This window comes from Cetorhinus maximus, chromosome 8 (genome assembly GCF_964194155.1).
Source record: "Cetorhinus maximus chromosome 8, sCetMax3.hap1.1, whole genome shotgun sequence".
Classification (NCBI taxonomy): domain Eukaryota; kingdom Metazoa; phylum Chordata; class Chondrichthyes; order Lamniformes; family Cetorhinidae; genus Cetorhinus; species Cetorhinus maximus.
Window position 1 is genome coordinate 61,402,879 of NC_135886.1, and position 13,195 is coordinate 61,416,073.

Consider the following 13,195-nt stretch of genomic DNA (forward strand, 5'->3'; position numbering starts at 1 on the left):
TTATCCTGTCAATGGCCTCAATTGACCATTGACAGGTCGGCGGGCGGACAGCTGATTTCGCTGTCCGCCCGCTTTCCTGAATATTTAAATGGGGTGGGATGACGTCGGGGGTTCCTCCTGACTTCATCCTGCGTCATTTTCCCTTTGGCGTGCGGGCCCTGCCCCCAACTCGCCAACGGAAAAATTCTGGCCATAGAGTCAGATTGAAAGTTTAAAGTATCAGAGAGCTCTGGCAATCGTTCACTGGGCGGTGGGGTGCTCAGACTGCAGCCTGCTTTATGAAAGTATGTTTTCTGACCTTTTCCTTTTCCAGAACCCTGCCCTGGTGGGGTTCACATGAGAACAGTTTAAAATTTGCGTGCAATGGCCTAATAAATAGCTCCCACAATCATGGGTAGTCAGATTGTTTGCAATCTTGGAGCCCTATTTAAACCTGTGCTGAATTTTTGACCCATATCTCCTCCATCATCAAGATTGCCTACCTCCACATTCGGAACATCATCTGTCTCCAATTCTATCACTGCTCATCTGCTGCTGAAACCCCCATTCATGCCTTTGTTACCTCTACACTACTATTCCAACACAATCCTGGCTGGTCTCCAACATTCTACCCTCCATAAATTTGAGATCATTAAACTTCTGCTGCCCATATCCTAACTCTCATCAAGCCCCATTCGCCCATCACCCCTGTGCTCACTGACCTAATTGACTCCCAGTTAAGCAATGTTAACAATATTTTCAAATCTTTCCATATTCTCACTCCTCCCTATCTCTGTAATCCCTTTCAGACTCACGACCCTCCGAGATATCTACACTGCTACCATTCTGTCCTCTTTTGCATCCTCAATTTTAATCACTCCACCATTGGTAGCCATATCTTCAGTTGCCTAGGCCCCAGGCTCTGGAATTCCCTCCATAAACCTCTCCACTTATCTACCTCATTTTCCTCCTTGAAGATGCTCCTTAGAACTCTTTGCCAATGTTTTTGGGTCACCTGTCTTCACATCACCTTAAGTGGCTCTGGGTCAAATTTTGCCTGATAAGGCTCCTGTGAAGTACTTTTGGGAGGTTTTACGAAGTTAAAGACGTGAAAAAAAATACAAGTTATTCTTGATGCCAGGCAGCCAGAGACAAAAGTGGCTTCTGGGTCTAAATGACCTGCCTGTTTCTGACAGGAACTCTGGGTCATCAAGATTCATGTGCACCTGACACTTTGAATGGGTGTCTGGTTTTGTTTTTTAACCACAGCACAAGAAGATGGTGGAATAGAATTCATCCTTTCCCCAGCCAGTTAATGACAGGTTTGCCCTGTAATCTCACATGTAGCTCTTCCTTTCTGATGTTGATTAACCTAAAAAGAGGACAGCTTAGTAAATGGCGGCACGTAACTGCTATTCAACTCTTTGATCCACTGCTTCCGCACGTCTTCATTCTTGGCAAACACATAGAGAGGGCCCTCATCGTACACGATCTATGGAAGAGAAGGTCACAGCATGATTAAAACCTGGCATCAAAAACTATCTAAAGCACCAGCACAGTAAAAGATTCCGCAGCTCAAAGTTGCTAAGAGCTGCAAAGAGTTTAAGCTCAAGCCACACGTTCCATCTCTCTCACACAGGGAGTTTTGACTCAAGCCTGGGCTTGAGATTTTTCTCTGTAACCGGACTAACTGCAATACTGGGGATAGAAAGACCTGCAGCCTAAGCAGAGTATCTCAGGTCACAAGGGTTCAAAAACAACAACATTCTCAGAACTCCACTTAAAACAGGCTACGTTTGTCAAATGCTTTTGCAATAGTTTCCTGAAACAACATGTTGTGGAATCAACTAAGAATAAGTATTCAATAATTCGATTTAGTATTGTGTAATGAGGCAGGTTTAATTAGCAATCTTATATTAAAGATTCCCTGTGAGAAAGAGATCATAATACAACTGAATTCCATATTAAATATGAGAGCGACATACTTGAATCCAAAACAAGAATCTTTAACCCAAGCAAAGGCAATTTCATAGGTACGAGGGGAGATATGGCTGATAGAGTAAATATGTTATAAAATCTAAAATCTGGTAGTAAATAAATAGTGGGAAACATTTTGAAATTCTTCAAAATGTTTATCAAAGATAAGTTCCATTAAAAAATAAAAATTCAACAAGAAAGATCCATTTGTGCTTTATTGGGAAAGTTAAAGATAGTATTAGGTTAAAAGAAGAGGCTTATAATGTTGTGAAGAATATTGGTAAACCTGAGGGTTGGGAGTGTTTCAGAAACCAGCAAAGGCTGGCCAAAAATTTGCTAAAAATGAATTTAAAAAGAGTTAACGAGCCAGGAATATTTAAACATATTGTAAGGGCTTTTATAAGTATACAAAAAAGGAGGAAAGTAGCTAAAATAAACATTTCCATCCAGGAATAGTTTTGGATTGAGACAGCGTCATGGGTGAGCACAGAGCAGTGGGATTAGTTTTGGGTTGATACAGAGGTATAGGGAGAGAGTGGAACAATGTGATTTATTTGGGATTATACAGTTCTAAGGGAAGAGGGATGGACAGTTTGAATTAGCTTTAGATTGATACAAAGTTATGAGGAGAGAATGGGTGCAGTGGGATTTGTCTGAGATTGATGCAGATTGATGTGAGTGAAACAATAGAATAAGTTTGAAATTGATACAGGTCTATGGTGTATCGACCTATGACCCAGAAGCAGTACTATAAGGAAAGCTTGTAATTTCTTTTAAATGTCTGTGGAATCTGCAATTGCTTTACAGAATGTTTGGAAAAGATGTATGGCGACAAGGTAGCACTGCTGCCTCACAGCTCCAGGGACCTGGCTTCGATCCTGACCTCAGGTGTCTGTCTGTATGGAGCTTGCATGTTCTCCCCATGTCTGTATGGAGCTTGCATGTTTTCCCCGTGTCTGTGTGGGTTTCTGCTGGGTGCACCAGGTTTCCTCCGACTGACCAAAGACGTGCTGGATTGACTAAATTGTCCCCCAGTGTTTGAGTGTGTCCCCTATGATGGACTGGCACCCTGTTCTGGGTGTACCCTGCCTAGTGCCCACTGCCTGTTGGGGTAGGCTCTGACTCCCTGCAACTCTGAATTAGATGATGTGTTCTGGAAAAGTGAGTGAAAAAGACAGTTAAGAGTTTGCATCAATTGTAATTTTCTTGGATGATAAGAAATACTGATCCATGTGACCTGGTGCCCCTTGATCTGGAAACAATGCCGACAAAAAGTTAAGATACAGAAACTATGTTGGCAGACACAAAGGAGAGCTGCAGCAGGGGGAAGAACAGAGAAAGCACATTTATAATGAGCTGTGTGTATGTAATACAATTAAAAAGGACAGAAAGCTGAAGATTGGGTGAGAGCAGAGACTATGAATTGGACAATTCCACAGCTATGCTTAACTTTGCTAGAGCTGACCAGACCATTTAATAAGGTTTATAGAAAGGATACAGATAAAGGAGTCTCGGGGGAATCTGTGTCATCAAGACTGTCATGAACCTAGCTAAGGAAGTTCTACAGGAGTGTGCCATTTGAGTGCCGACCGTCTCCGGGGGACTCAGATGGAGTGGAGCTACCATTGCAGGTGACCCGAGAACCAAATCCATTGAGTTAGAAAAGTGAGAGATCCTGTGTTCCAGTGCCTGAATTGAAAATACTGTGAGATTGCACATGGTTCCACATTTGTGTGGCTTTGATACAAATACTTGTATTCTCATGAGATTGTCTTTATTGCCTTTGCTATTCCATGTGTAATTTGTGGTACTGACTATAATTTACCTGTTCATTAATGTTTAATTTATGTGGATTCTGATTTGTGTTAAAAGCTATAAAATGTGGAATCTTGTTGGTAATTTCTTCATTTGGGGGTCATTCAGTAAATGTGGTTATTTTGGTTTATAGCTCCCTCATGGGGATCGTAACTACAAGAAGAGAGTGGGACAAGCAGATTAGTTTGGGATTGATACAAGGATATGGACTGAGTAGAGCAGAGGGGTTTGTTCAAAGTTGAAACTGGGCTATGGGTAGAGAGTGAGGCATTAGGGTTAGTTTGGGGTTGATGCTGAGCAATGGGGAGTAAGCGAGACTGTGGGATTGATTTAATCTTGGTGATGATAGTTCAATTAAGGCAAACTGGGTAGTAATTGGACAAGTAAACAATCAAAAGGTGTGTCTGGAGGAGGTATGAATGATTACAGCAGAGCAGCAGAGGAGGAGGGAAGCACGAAAAATCTGACAAAAAGAAGGGAACGTTCCCAGAGAACAGAGGTCCAGATTGGGCAAATAATTAATTAGATATTGTTTAATATCAAAATGCATCCAATCAGCTGCATTGCTTAGGAATCAATTATTAACAGGAGAAACAACATGTGTTTAAATGGCACTTTCGAGATACTAAAATGTCCCAAGGTGCTTTACAGAAATATTATCAAACAAAACTTGACCCCAAATGCACTTAAAGAGATATTAGGGAAAATGACCAAAATCCTGGTCAAAGGGGTAGATTTCAAGGAGCATCTTAAAGGATGTATGTGAGGTAGAGAGGCGGAAAGATGTGGGTGTTTCAGGTGGTGCTTCACCCAACAGGACATCAGCAGTCACATGACTATGGTAAGCCACAGTACACAAGAGGCAGCAGTGCACAAAGGCATTTCTCCAAACATCCCCCTTTTCATAAAAAGAGGAAAAAACACACTGCATCCACTATCATTTGCGGTTGCAATTTATTCATACACAATCTATAAAGAAAGTCATCACAGTGAATAGAAACTGTTCATTCCAGTCTGTCTCACTTTTGTCTGTCTCTTCACGCGCATTGCAGATGGAATCTTTAAATCAGGTCATTTAATGGTGCATGTGTGGGTTCTTGTTGGTTGTTTGTCTAGTGTCTGCTGGTTCCTGGGTTGCCTTTCTGGAATGTTATTGCCGTAACGAGTGTGGCTGCTGATCTGTTGCATCTGTTGGGGAGCAGTTGACCTCTGGGACTGATGGTTGCCCTGTTCCTTGTTCAGTTGGCGAAATCAACTCTTCCTCATCAGCGGATTGCTGTGAAGGGACAGCTTCCTGGTTCCATGTAGTGACTACGGTTGTGGTGATATATCTGGTTGTTCACTTTCGCCGTGTACGACTAAAGTGACAACCGCTTTACATAGGTTCCAAGTTCCCAAGCAGGCTGACTTTTGTTGAGTGAGTTGAATGTTTGCACTCTGACCATTGCTTTAACTCTCAACTCTGGCAGTAATTTGGCAGCTTTATCAAAGTGGGATGTGATTTTCTGTCATTTCACTTTGATTTTGTTACTCATTCCTGTTACTACTTTTGGCTTCAGTGGTTTTTTAGCTATTGGACGGAGTAGCCTGTGTGCGGCGTGACACCAGTCACTTAGCTGGACTACTTTCCATTCCCTCAGTAGTTGTGTTTCTCCACTCTAAGATTGCCTTGTACACATCTGTGCAGGACCTGGTTGAATTTTTGATGATACCTTTGGCAATTTGCCCTTCTGCCTGGGTCTTTCAATTTGACTGGGAATACTGTGGAGGAGATGAGTCATGCTGAATTTCTAAATTTTATTTTTATTCATTCATGGGATGTGGGCGTCTCTGGCTAGGCCAGCATTTATTGCCCCTGCCTAATTACCCACGAGAAGGTGGTGGTGAGCTGCCTTCTTGAACTGCTGCAGTCCATGTGGTGTAGGTACACCTACAGTGCAGTTAGGGAGGGAGTTCCAGGATTTTGACTCAGCGACAGCGACAGTGAAGGACTGATGATAAGTTTCCAAGTCAGGATGGTGAGTGACTTGGAGGGGAACTTCGAGATGGTGGTGTTCCCATGTGTCTGCTGCCCTTGTCCTTCTAGATGGTAGTGATCATAGGTTTGGAAGGTGCAGTTGCAACACGTCACCTAACCTACTATCTTGTGTTAATTCATTTATTTTTAATTAATTTATAACTAATAAACTGTTTATTAATTATAAATTAATTAAAAATAAATGAATTAACACAAGATAGTAGGTTAGGCGATGTGTTGCAAGTGCACCTTCCAAACCCAATAACCTTTACTACTGCTGGTAAACCTTACTACAACTAATAAAACCTTACAATTTCTAATGAGTTACATGTGTTTTGAGATAAACGGGCAAAATATTCACCAACCAATCACTTCTCTGTTTTTCTGTGATGTCACACTTTGACTTCTCTTAGAATACAACCCCTTCTCTCTGGACTGGACTGGATAGCTCTTCTAGGTGGTGGGTCCTCTTTGCCCCACTCTCATTCTCATAAAATCTGGAAGATTTCACACTCTGCACAAGCATCAGCAACTTCCTTCAAAGGGAGTGCATCTCTCAACAGCGTGTCAGCAATGTACATCTGCTTCCCTTGCTTGTACTTCACTTCCAAATGGTATCTTTGCAAACAAAGCAAAATCCTTTGCAGACACTTCGGGGCAGACAGAAATGGTTTGAGAAAAATGCTTTGAAGTGGCTTGTGTACAGATTCTATTCTCACTTTCTCTCTCCCAAACAGGTACTGATTAAAATTTTCACAAACAGGCAATAGCCAGGCACTCCTTCTCAATCTGTGCATAGTGTCATTCAGTCTGCATTAATGCTCTGGATGCAAATGCAACTGGTTGTCCTTGGTGCCTGAGGGATGTTCCAAGTCCTGTTTCACTGGCAGCACACTGCACAGTGTTTTCCTGGTTGGCATCATAGTACCTCAGGGCTGGCGTTGTCGTCACTAGTTGTTTGATGTGAGTAGAAGCTGCTTCTTGTTCTGTGTCCCAATACCACTGAACATCCTTTGCAGTGAGCTTGTGTAAAGGCTCACACTCCAATGACAAATTGGGCAAGAACTTTGCTACGTAGTTCACAAATCCAACAAACCATGACTAGGGTACCATTCTCCTGCCTTTTCCCCGTACCCCTGCACATTGTTTCTATTTAAATAAGCATCTAATGCCGTCTTGAATGCCTCAATTGAATCTGACTCCACCACACTTCCAGGTAGTGCATTCCAGGCTTGAACCACTAGTTGTGTGAAAAAGTTTTTTCTCACATCACATTTGCTTCTTTTGCAAATCACTTTAAATCTGTGCTCTCTCATTTTTGATTCTTTTACGAGCGGGAACAGTTTCCCCCCATCCAATCTGACCAGTCCCCTCATGATTTTGAACACCCCTATCAAACCTCCTCTCAGCCTTCTTTTCTCCAAGGAGAACAGTCCCATCCTCTCCAATCTATCTTCGTAACTGAAGTTTCTCATCCCTGGAACCATTTTTGTAAACCTCTTCTGCACTCTCTCCAATGCAGTCACATCCTTCCTTAGTGTGGCACCCAGAACTGTACACAATACTCCAGCTGAAGTCTAACTAGTGTCCTATACAAGTTCAGCATAGCCTCCTTGCTCTTGTATTCTATGCTCCTATTAATATAGCCCAGGATACTGTATGCTTTATTAACTGCTCCCTCCACCTGTCCTGCCACCTTTAATGACTTATGCACATATACACCCAGATTCTTCTGCTCCTGCACACTCTTTAGAGTTGTACCCCTTGTTTTATATTGTCTCTCCATGTTCTTCCTACCAAAATGAATCACCTCACACTTCTCCGCATTGAACTTCATCTGCCACCTATCTGCTCCAACTTGTCTATGTCATTTTGAAACCCTACACTGTTCTCACAGTTTGCAATGCTTCCAAGTTTTGTATTATCCGCTAACTTTTAAATTGTCCCCTGCACACCAAGATCTAGATCATTAATACATATCAGGAAAAGCAAGGGTCCCAATACCAACCCCTGGGGGACTCCACTACAAACCTCCAGCCCAAAAAATATCCATTGGTCATTACTCTCTGCTTCCTATTTTTCAGCCAATTTTGTATCCACGTTCCTTACGTCCCTTTTATTCCATGAGCAATAACTTTTCTCTCAAGTTTGTTGTGTGGCACAGTATCGAATGCCTTTTGAAAGTCTATGTACACCACACCAACAGCATTACCCTCATCAACCTCTTCAAAAAACTCGAGCAAATTAGTTAAACACAATTTTCTCTTAAGAAATCCATGCTGGCTCGTTCTAATCAACCCACATTTTTCCATGTGATTATTAATTCTACCCTGAATAATTGCTTCTAGAAGTTTCCCCACCACCAAAGTTAAACTGACTGGTCTGTAATTGCTGGGCTTATCCTTACAACCTATTTTTGAACAAGGGCGTAATGTTTGCAATTCTCCGGTCCTCTGGCACCTCCCCTGAGTCTAGGGAAGACTGAAAAGTTATGGCCAGTGCCCCTGCAATTTCCACTCTCGCTTCCTTCAATATCCTTGGATGCATCTCATCTGGTCCCGGTGCCTTGTCAACTTTAAATACCAACAGTTTATCTAACACGTCCTCCTTATCAATTTTGAACCATTCTAAAGTTTCCTCCTCTGTCACCATGGCCTGGGTAGCATCTGCTTCCTTGGTAAAGACAGATGCAAAGTATTCACTTAACACCTCAGCCATGTCCCCTGCCTCCATGTGTAAATCAGCTTTTTGGTCCCTAATCACCCTACTCCTCCTTTTACCACCCTTTACTTTGGGATTCCAAAGTAAAGATGTTGGCTGCCAGTCTTTTCTCATAATCTCTCTTATCTTCTCTTATTTGTTTCTTCACCTCTCCTCTGAACCTTCTGTATTCAGCTTGGTTCTCAAATGTATTTTCTACCTGACACCAGTCATGAGCACACTTTTTCTTAATTTCTATCTCCTTTTTCATACCCTAACTTTTCCTTTTTCAAGAAAGGAAGGAGAGGGAAAACAGGGAACTATAGATCAGTTAGCCTGACTAGTAGTAGGGAAATTGCTTGAATCTATTATTAAGGGAACGATAAGGGCACTTGTAAATCACAATATGATTGGGCAGAGGCAACACGGTTTTCTGAAAGGGCAATTGTGTTTGACTAATCTGTTAGTTTTTGATGGTGTAACCATAATGGTAGATAAGGGGGATAAAGTGATTGGAGTACATTTGGATTTTCAGAGGGCATTCAGTAAAGTGTCACAAAAGAGATTGTTACACATATTTATTGCCCATGGAATTGGAGGTCATATATTAACATGGATTAAACATTGGTTAATGGACAGAAACAGTCAGATTAAACAGGTCATTTTAGGGATGGTGGGTACTTCAGTGATCAGTGCCTGAGCCTCAGCTATTTCCAATCTATATCAATAACTTGGACGAGGAAACTGAGTGTAATGTATCTATGTTTGCTGATGATATGAAGCTAGGTAGGAAAGTAAGCAGTGAAGAGGGCACAAAGAGGCTGCAAAAGGATATGGACAAGTTAAAGCAATGGGCAAGAAGATGGCAGATAGAATATGATATGGGAAAGTCTGATATTGTCCACATTGTGAAAAAGCAGAATATGTTTAAAATGATGAGAGGCTGTTGGTATTAAGAGGGATTTGGTTTTAGTACACCATGAATCAAAAAAAGTTCACCTGCAGGTACAGCAAGCAATTAGAAGGGAAAATGACATGTTGGCTTTTATTGCAAGAGGATTGGAGTACAAGAATAGGGAAGTCTTACTAGAATTGTATAGTGCTTTGGTGAGACCACACCTGGAGCACAGTGTGCTGTTTTGGCCTCTTTATGCTTGCCTTAGAAGGGACGCAATGAAAGTTCACCAGCTTGATTCCTGAAATGATTGAGCTGTCATGTGAGAAGATATTTAGTAGGAGGTTTCTACGTGAGATAATCCTATTGAAATGTAGAAAAGTCTTAGCAGGCTTGACAGAGTCGTCACTGAGAGGTTTTTCCCCCTGGCTGGGAAATCTAGAACACAGAACACAGCCTCTGGGTAAGTGGTCGATCAGTTAGGATTGAGATGATGAGAAATTTCTTCACCCAGAGGGTTGTGAATCTTTGGAATTCTCTATCCCAGAGGGTCGTGGATGCTCAGTTGCTGAGAATATTCAAGACTGAGACTGGTAGATTTTTGGAAACTAAGAGAATCAAGGGAGACGGGAAAAGGGCGGGAAAGTGAAGTTGCTATAGAAGATCAGCCATGATTTTACTGAATGGCAAGGCAGGCATGAGGGGCCGTATAGGACACTCTTGCTCCTGTTTCTTATGTTCTTCAATCAGGGTCGATAAAGAGGTCCAGAGAGGCGGTGGTGAGGTGGAGCTGGCTGTCATGAGTGGAGGTGAGGTAGGTGGTGGTGAGATGAGGTAGGTGCTGAGGTAGGCGGTGGTGAGGTGGAGCTGGCTGTCATGAGGTGAAGGTGAGGTAGGTGGTGGTGAGATGAGGTAGGTGCTGAGGTAGGCAGTGGTGAGTTGGAGTTGGCTGTCATGAGCATGCACATGGATCCTGACTCTGTTTTTAGATGATCCCCTGTGGTTGAGAAATAGGAAGGGGCAAAGGATAGGTCCTTGGGAGACACAAAAGATAACAGTATGGAAGTAGGAAGAAAAGACACTGCAGCCGATTCCCCGTCTGCAGCTGACTAGATACGAATGGAACCAGGCAACTGCAGTCCCACCCAGAGTTCTTGCTTAGCAACCAGTCGGCTGCCAGGATGATGGGAACTGCCTGAGTAACATGCCAACAAGAGCATAACAAGGCTCAACGTTCTGATAACAAGGCTCAACGTTCTGGCAACAAGAAACAGGTGGGAAGGTACCGGACAGATTCCTGAAGTGGTGCTTACAGAGGTTTACTCCTGTCAGTAAGGAGACTCCTACTGACCCTGGCACAGTGGACATTGTAAATGCAGAAAAATGTAAGGTGATGCACTGCCTGGTTGAAGTGCATTAAGCTGCATTGCTGGAGTTTGGTGTTGGTCTTGGTATCTGTTTCAGTGATGTTAATTGAGGAATATATATTCACCAGGGAACAGGGAAGAACTCCCCTGCTCTTCTTTCAGATGGTGTTATGGGATCTTTAACAGAAACCTGGGAGAGCAGGCAGGACTCCGGTTTCATGATCATCCAAAAGGTGGTGCCTTCAACAATGCAGCACTCCCTCAGTACTGACCATCCGACAGTGCAGCACTCCCTCAGTAATGACTCCCCTACAGTGCAGCACTCCCTCAGTACTGACTTTCCGACAGTGCAGCACTCACTCAGTATTGACTCTCTGACAGTGCAGCACTCCTTCAGTACTAACCCTCCAACAGTGCAGCACTCCCTTAGTACTGAATCTCCAACAATGTAGCACTCACTCAGTACTAACTCTCCGACAGTGCGGCACTCCCTCAGTACTGATCCTCCGACAGTGCAGTGCTCCCTCAGTACTGATCCTCCGACAGTGCAGCGCTCCCTCGGTATTGAACCTCCGACAATACAGCACTCCTTCGATGCTGATGTTCCAACAGTGGAGCACTCCCTCAGTACTGACTTTCCGACAGTGCCGCACTCTCTCAGTACTGACCCTCTGACAGTGCAGCACTCCCTCAGTACCGACTCTGAGACAGTGCAGCATTTGCTTTAGTAACATCTCTCCGACAGTGCAGCACTCACTCAGTACTGATCTTCCGACAGTGTAGTGTTCCCTCAGTACTGATCCTCCGACAGTGCAGCACTCCTTCAGTATGGACCCTCCAACAGTGCAGCACTCCCTCAGTACTGATCCTCCAACAGTGCTGCTCTCTCTCAGTACTCACTCTCCGGCAGTGCAGCACTCCCTCAGCACTGACCCTCCGACAGTGCAGTGCTCCCTCAGTTCTGACCTTCCAACAGTGGAGCACTCCCTCAGCACTGACTTTCCGACAGTGCAGCACTCCCTCAGTACTGATCCTCCATCAGTGCAGCTCTCTCTCAGTACTCACTCTCCGGCAGTGCAGCATTCCCTCAGTACTGATCCTCCGACAGTGCAGTGCTCCCTCAGTCCTGATCCTCCGACAGTGAGCGCTCCCTCAGTATTGATCCTCTGACAGTGCAGCGCTCCCTCAGTATTGACCCTCTGACAGTGCAGCGCTCATTCAGTACTAACCCTCCAGCAGTGCAGCACTCCCTTAGGACTGAATCTCCGACAGTGTAGCACTCACTCAGTACTAACGCTCTGTCAGTGCGGAACTTCCTCACTACTGATCCTCCGATGGTGCAGTGCTCCTTCAGCATTAACCCTCCGACAATGCAGAACTCCCTCAGTACTGACCCTCTGGCAGTGCAGCACTCCCTCAGTATTGACACTGTGACAGTGCAGTGCTCCCTCAGTACTGACTCTCCGATAGCACAGCACTCCCTCAGTACTGACTCTCCAACAGTGCAGCACTCCCTCAGCACTGATCCTCCAACAGTGCGGCGCTTCCTCAGTACTGACTCTCTGGTCGTGCAGCACTCCCTCAGCATTGACCCTCTGACAGTGCAGCACTCCCTCAATACTGACGCTGCACTAGTGCAGCACTCACTCAGTACTGACTCTCCAACAGAGCAGTTCTCCCTCAGTACTGACCCTCCAACACTGCAGCACTCCTGCAATACTGACTCTCCAACGATGTAGCCTTCACTCAGTATTGACCCTCTGACAGTGCAGCACTCCCTTACTACTGACTCTCTGAGAGTGCAGCACTCCCGCAGTACTGATCATCCAACAATGCAGCACTTCCTCAGTACTGACTCTGCAATAGTGCAGCAGTCACTCAGTGTTTACTCTCCAACAGTGCAGTGCTCCCTCAGTACTGATCCTCCAACAGCGCAGCGCTCCGGCAGTATCGACCCTCAGACAGTGCAGCACTCCCTTAGTACTGAATCTCCGACAGTGCAGCACCCACTCATTACTAACTCTCCAACAGTGCAGCACTCCCTCAGTACTGTGACAGTCCCTCAGTACTGACCCTCCAAAAGTGCAGTGCTCCCTCAGTACTGATCCTCCAACAGTGCAGCGCTCCCTCAGTATTGAACTCCGACAATGCAGCACTCCATCAGTACTGACCTTCCAACAGTACAGCACTCCCTCAGTACTGATCCTCATCAGTGCAGCACTCGTTCTAATCTGACCTTCTGACAGCGCTGCACTTTCTTAGAACTGCAGTAGAGTGTTAGCCTAGAATATATGCTCCAGTCTCTGGAGTATGATGTGAACCCACAACCAAGTGACAGAGGTGTCAGTGTTATCAGTGAGCCACAGCTGGCACTCTTGCCATGTTACTTTAATCACTAGATTGTAGAGGACACCTTGTCCTTCATATATTTTTTCCAGGGTTTCT

The 13,195-nt window shown here is 44.3% G+C and overlaps 1 protein-coding gene across 2 annotated transcripts in view; it reads right to left on the bottom strand.

The window, feature by feature from the left end:
* Nucleotides 1-13,195, bottom strand: part of btk (Bruton agammaglobulinemia tyrosine kinase) — a 183,525-nt gene that overhangs the window by 119,337 nt on the left and 50,993 nt on the right. Inside the window, exons 1-2 of one of the 2 annotated variants that reach the window (XM_078546920.1) lie at nucleotides 12,922-13,013; nucleotides 1,390-1,471 (exon numbers count right to left, since the gene is read on the bottom strand). In XM_078546920.1, the coding sequence (XP_078403046.1) occupies nucleotides 1,390-1,471; nucleotides 12,922-12,960 (121 nt within the window). In that variant the 5' untranslated portion in view covers nucleotides 12,961-13,013. Of the gene's footprint in view, nucleotides 1-1,389; nucleotides 1,472-12,921; nucleotides 13,014-13,195 lie in introns of those variants that run through there. The other variant, XM_078546919.1, reaches the window with a different exon arrangement.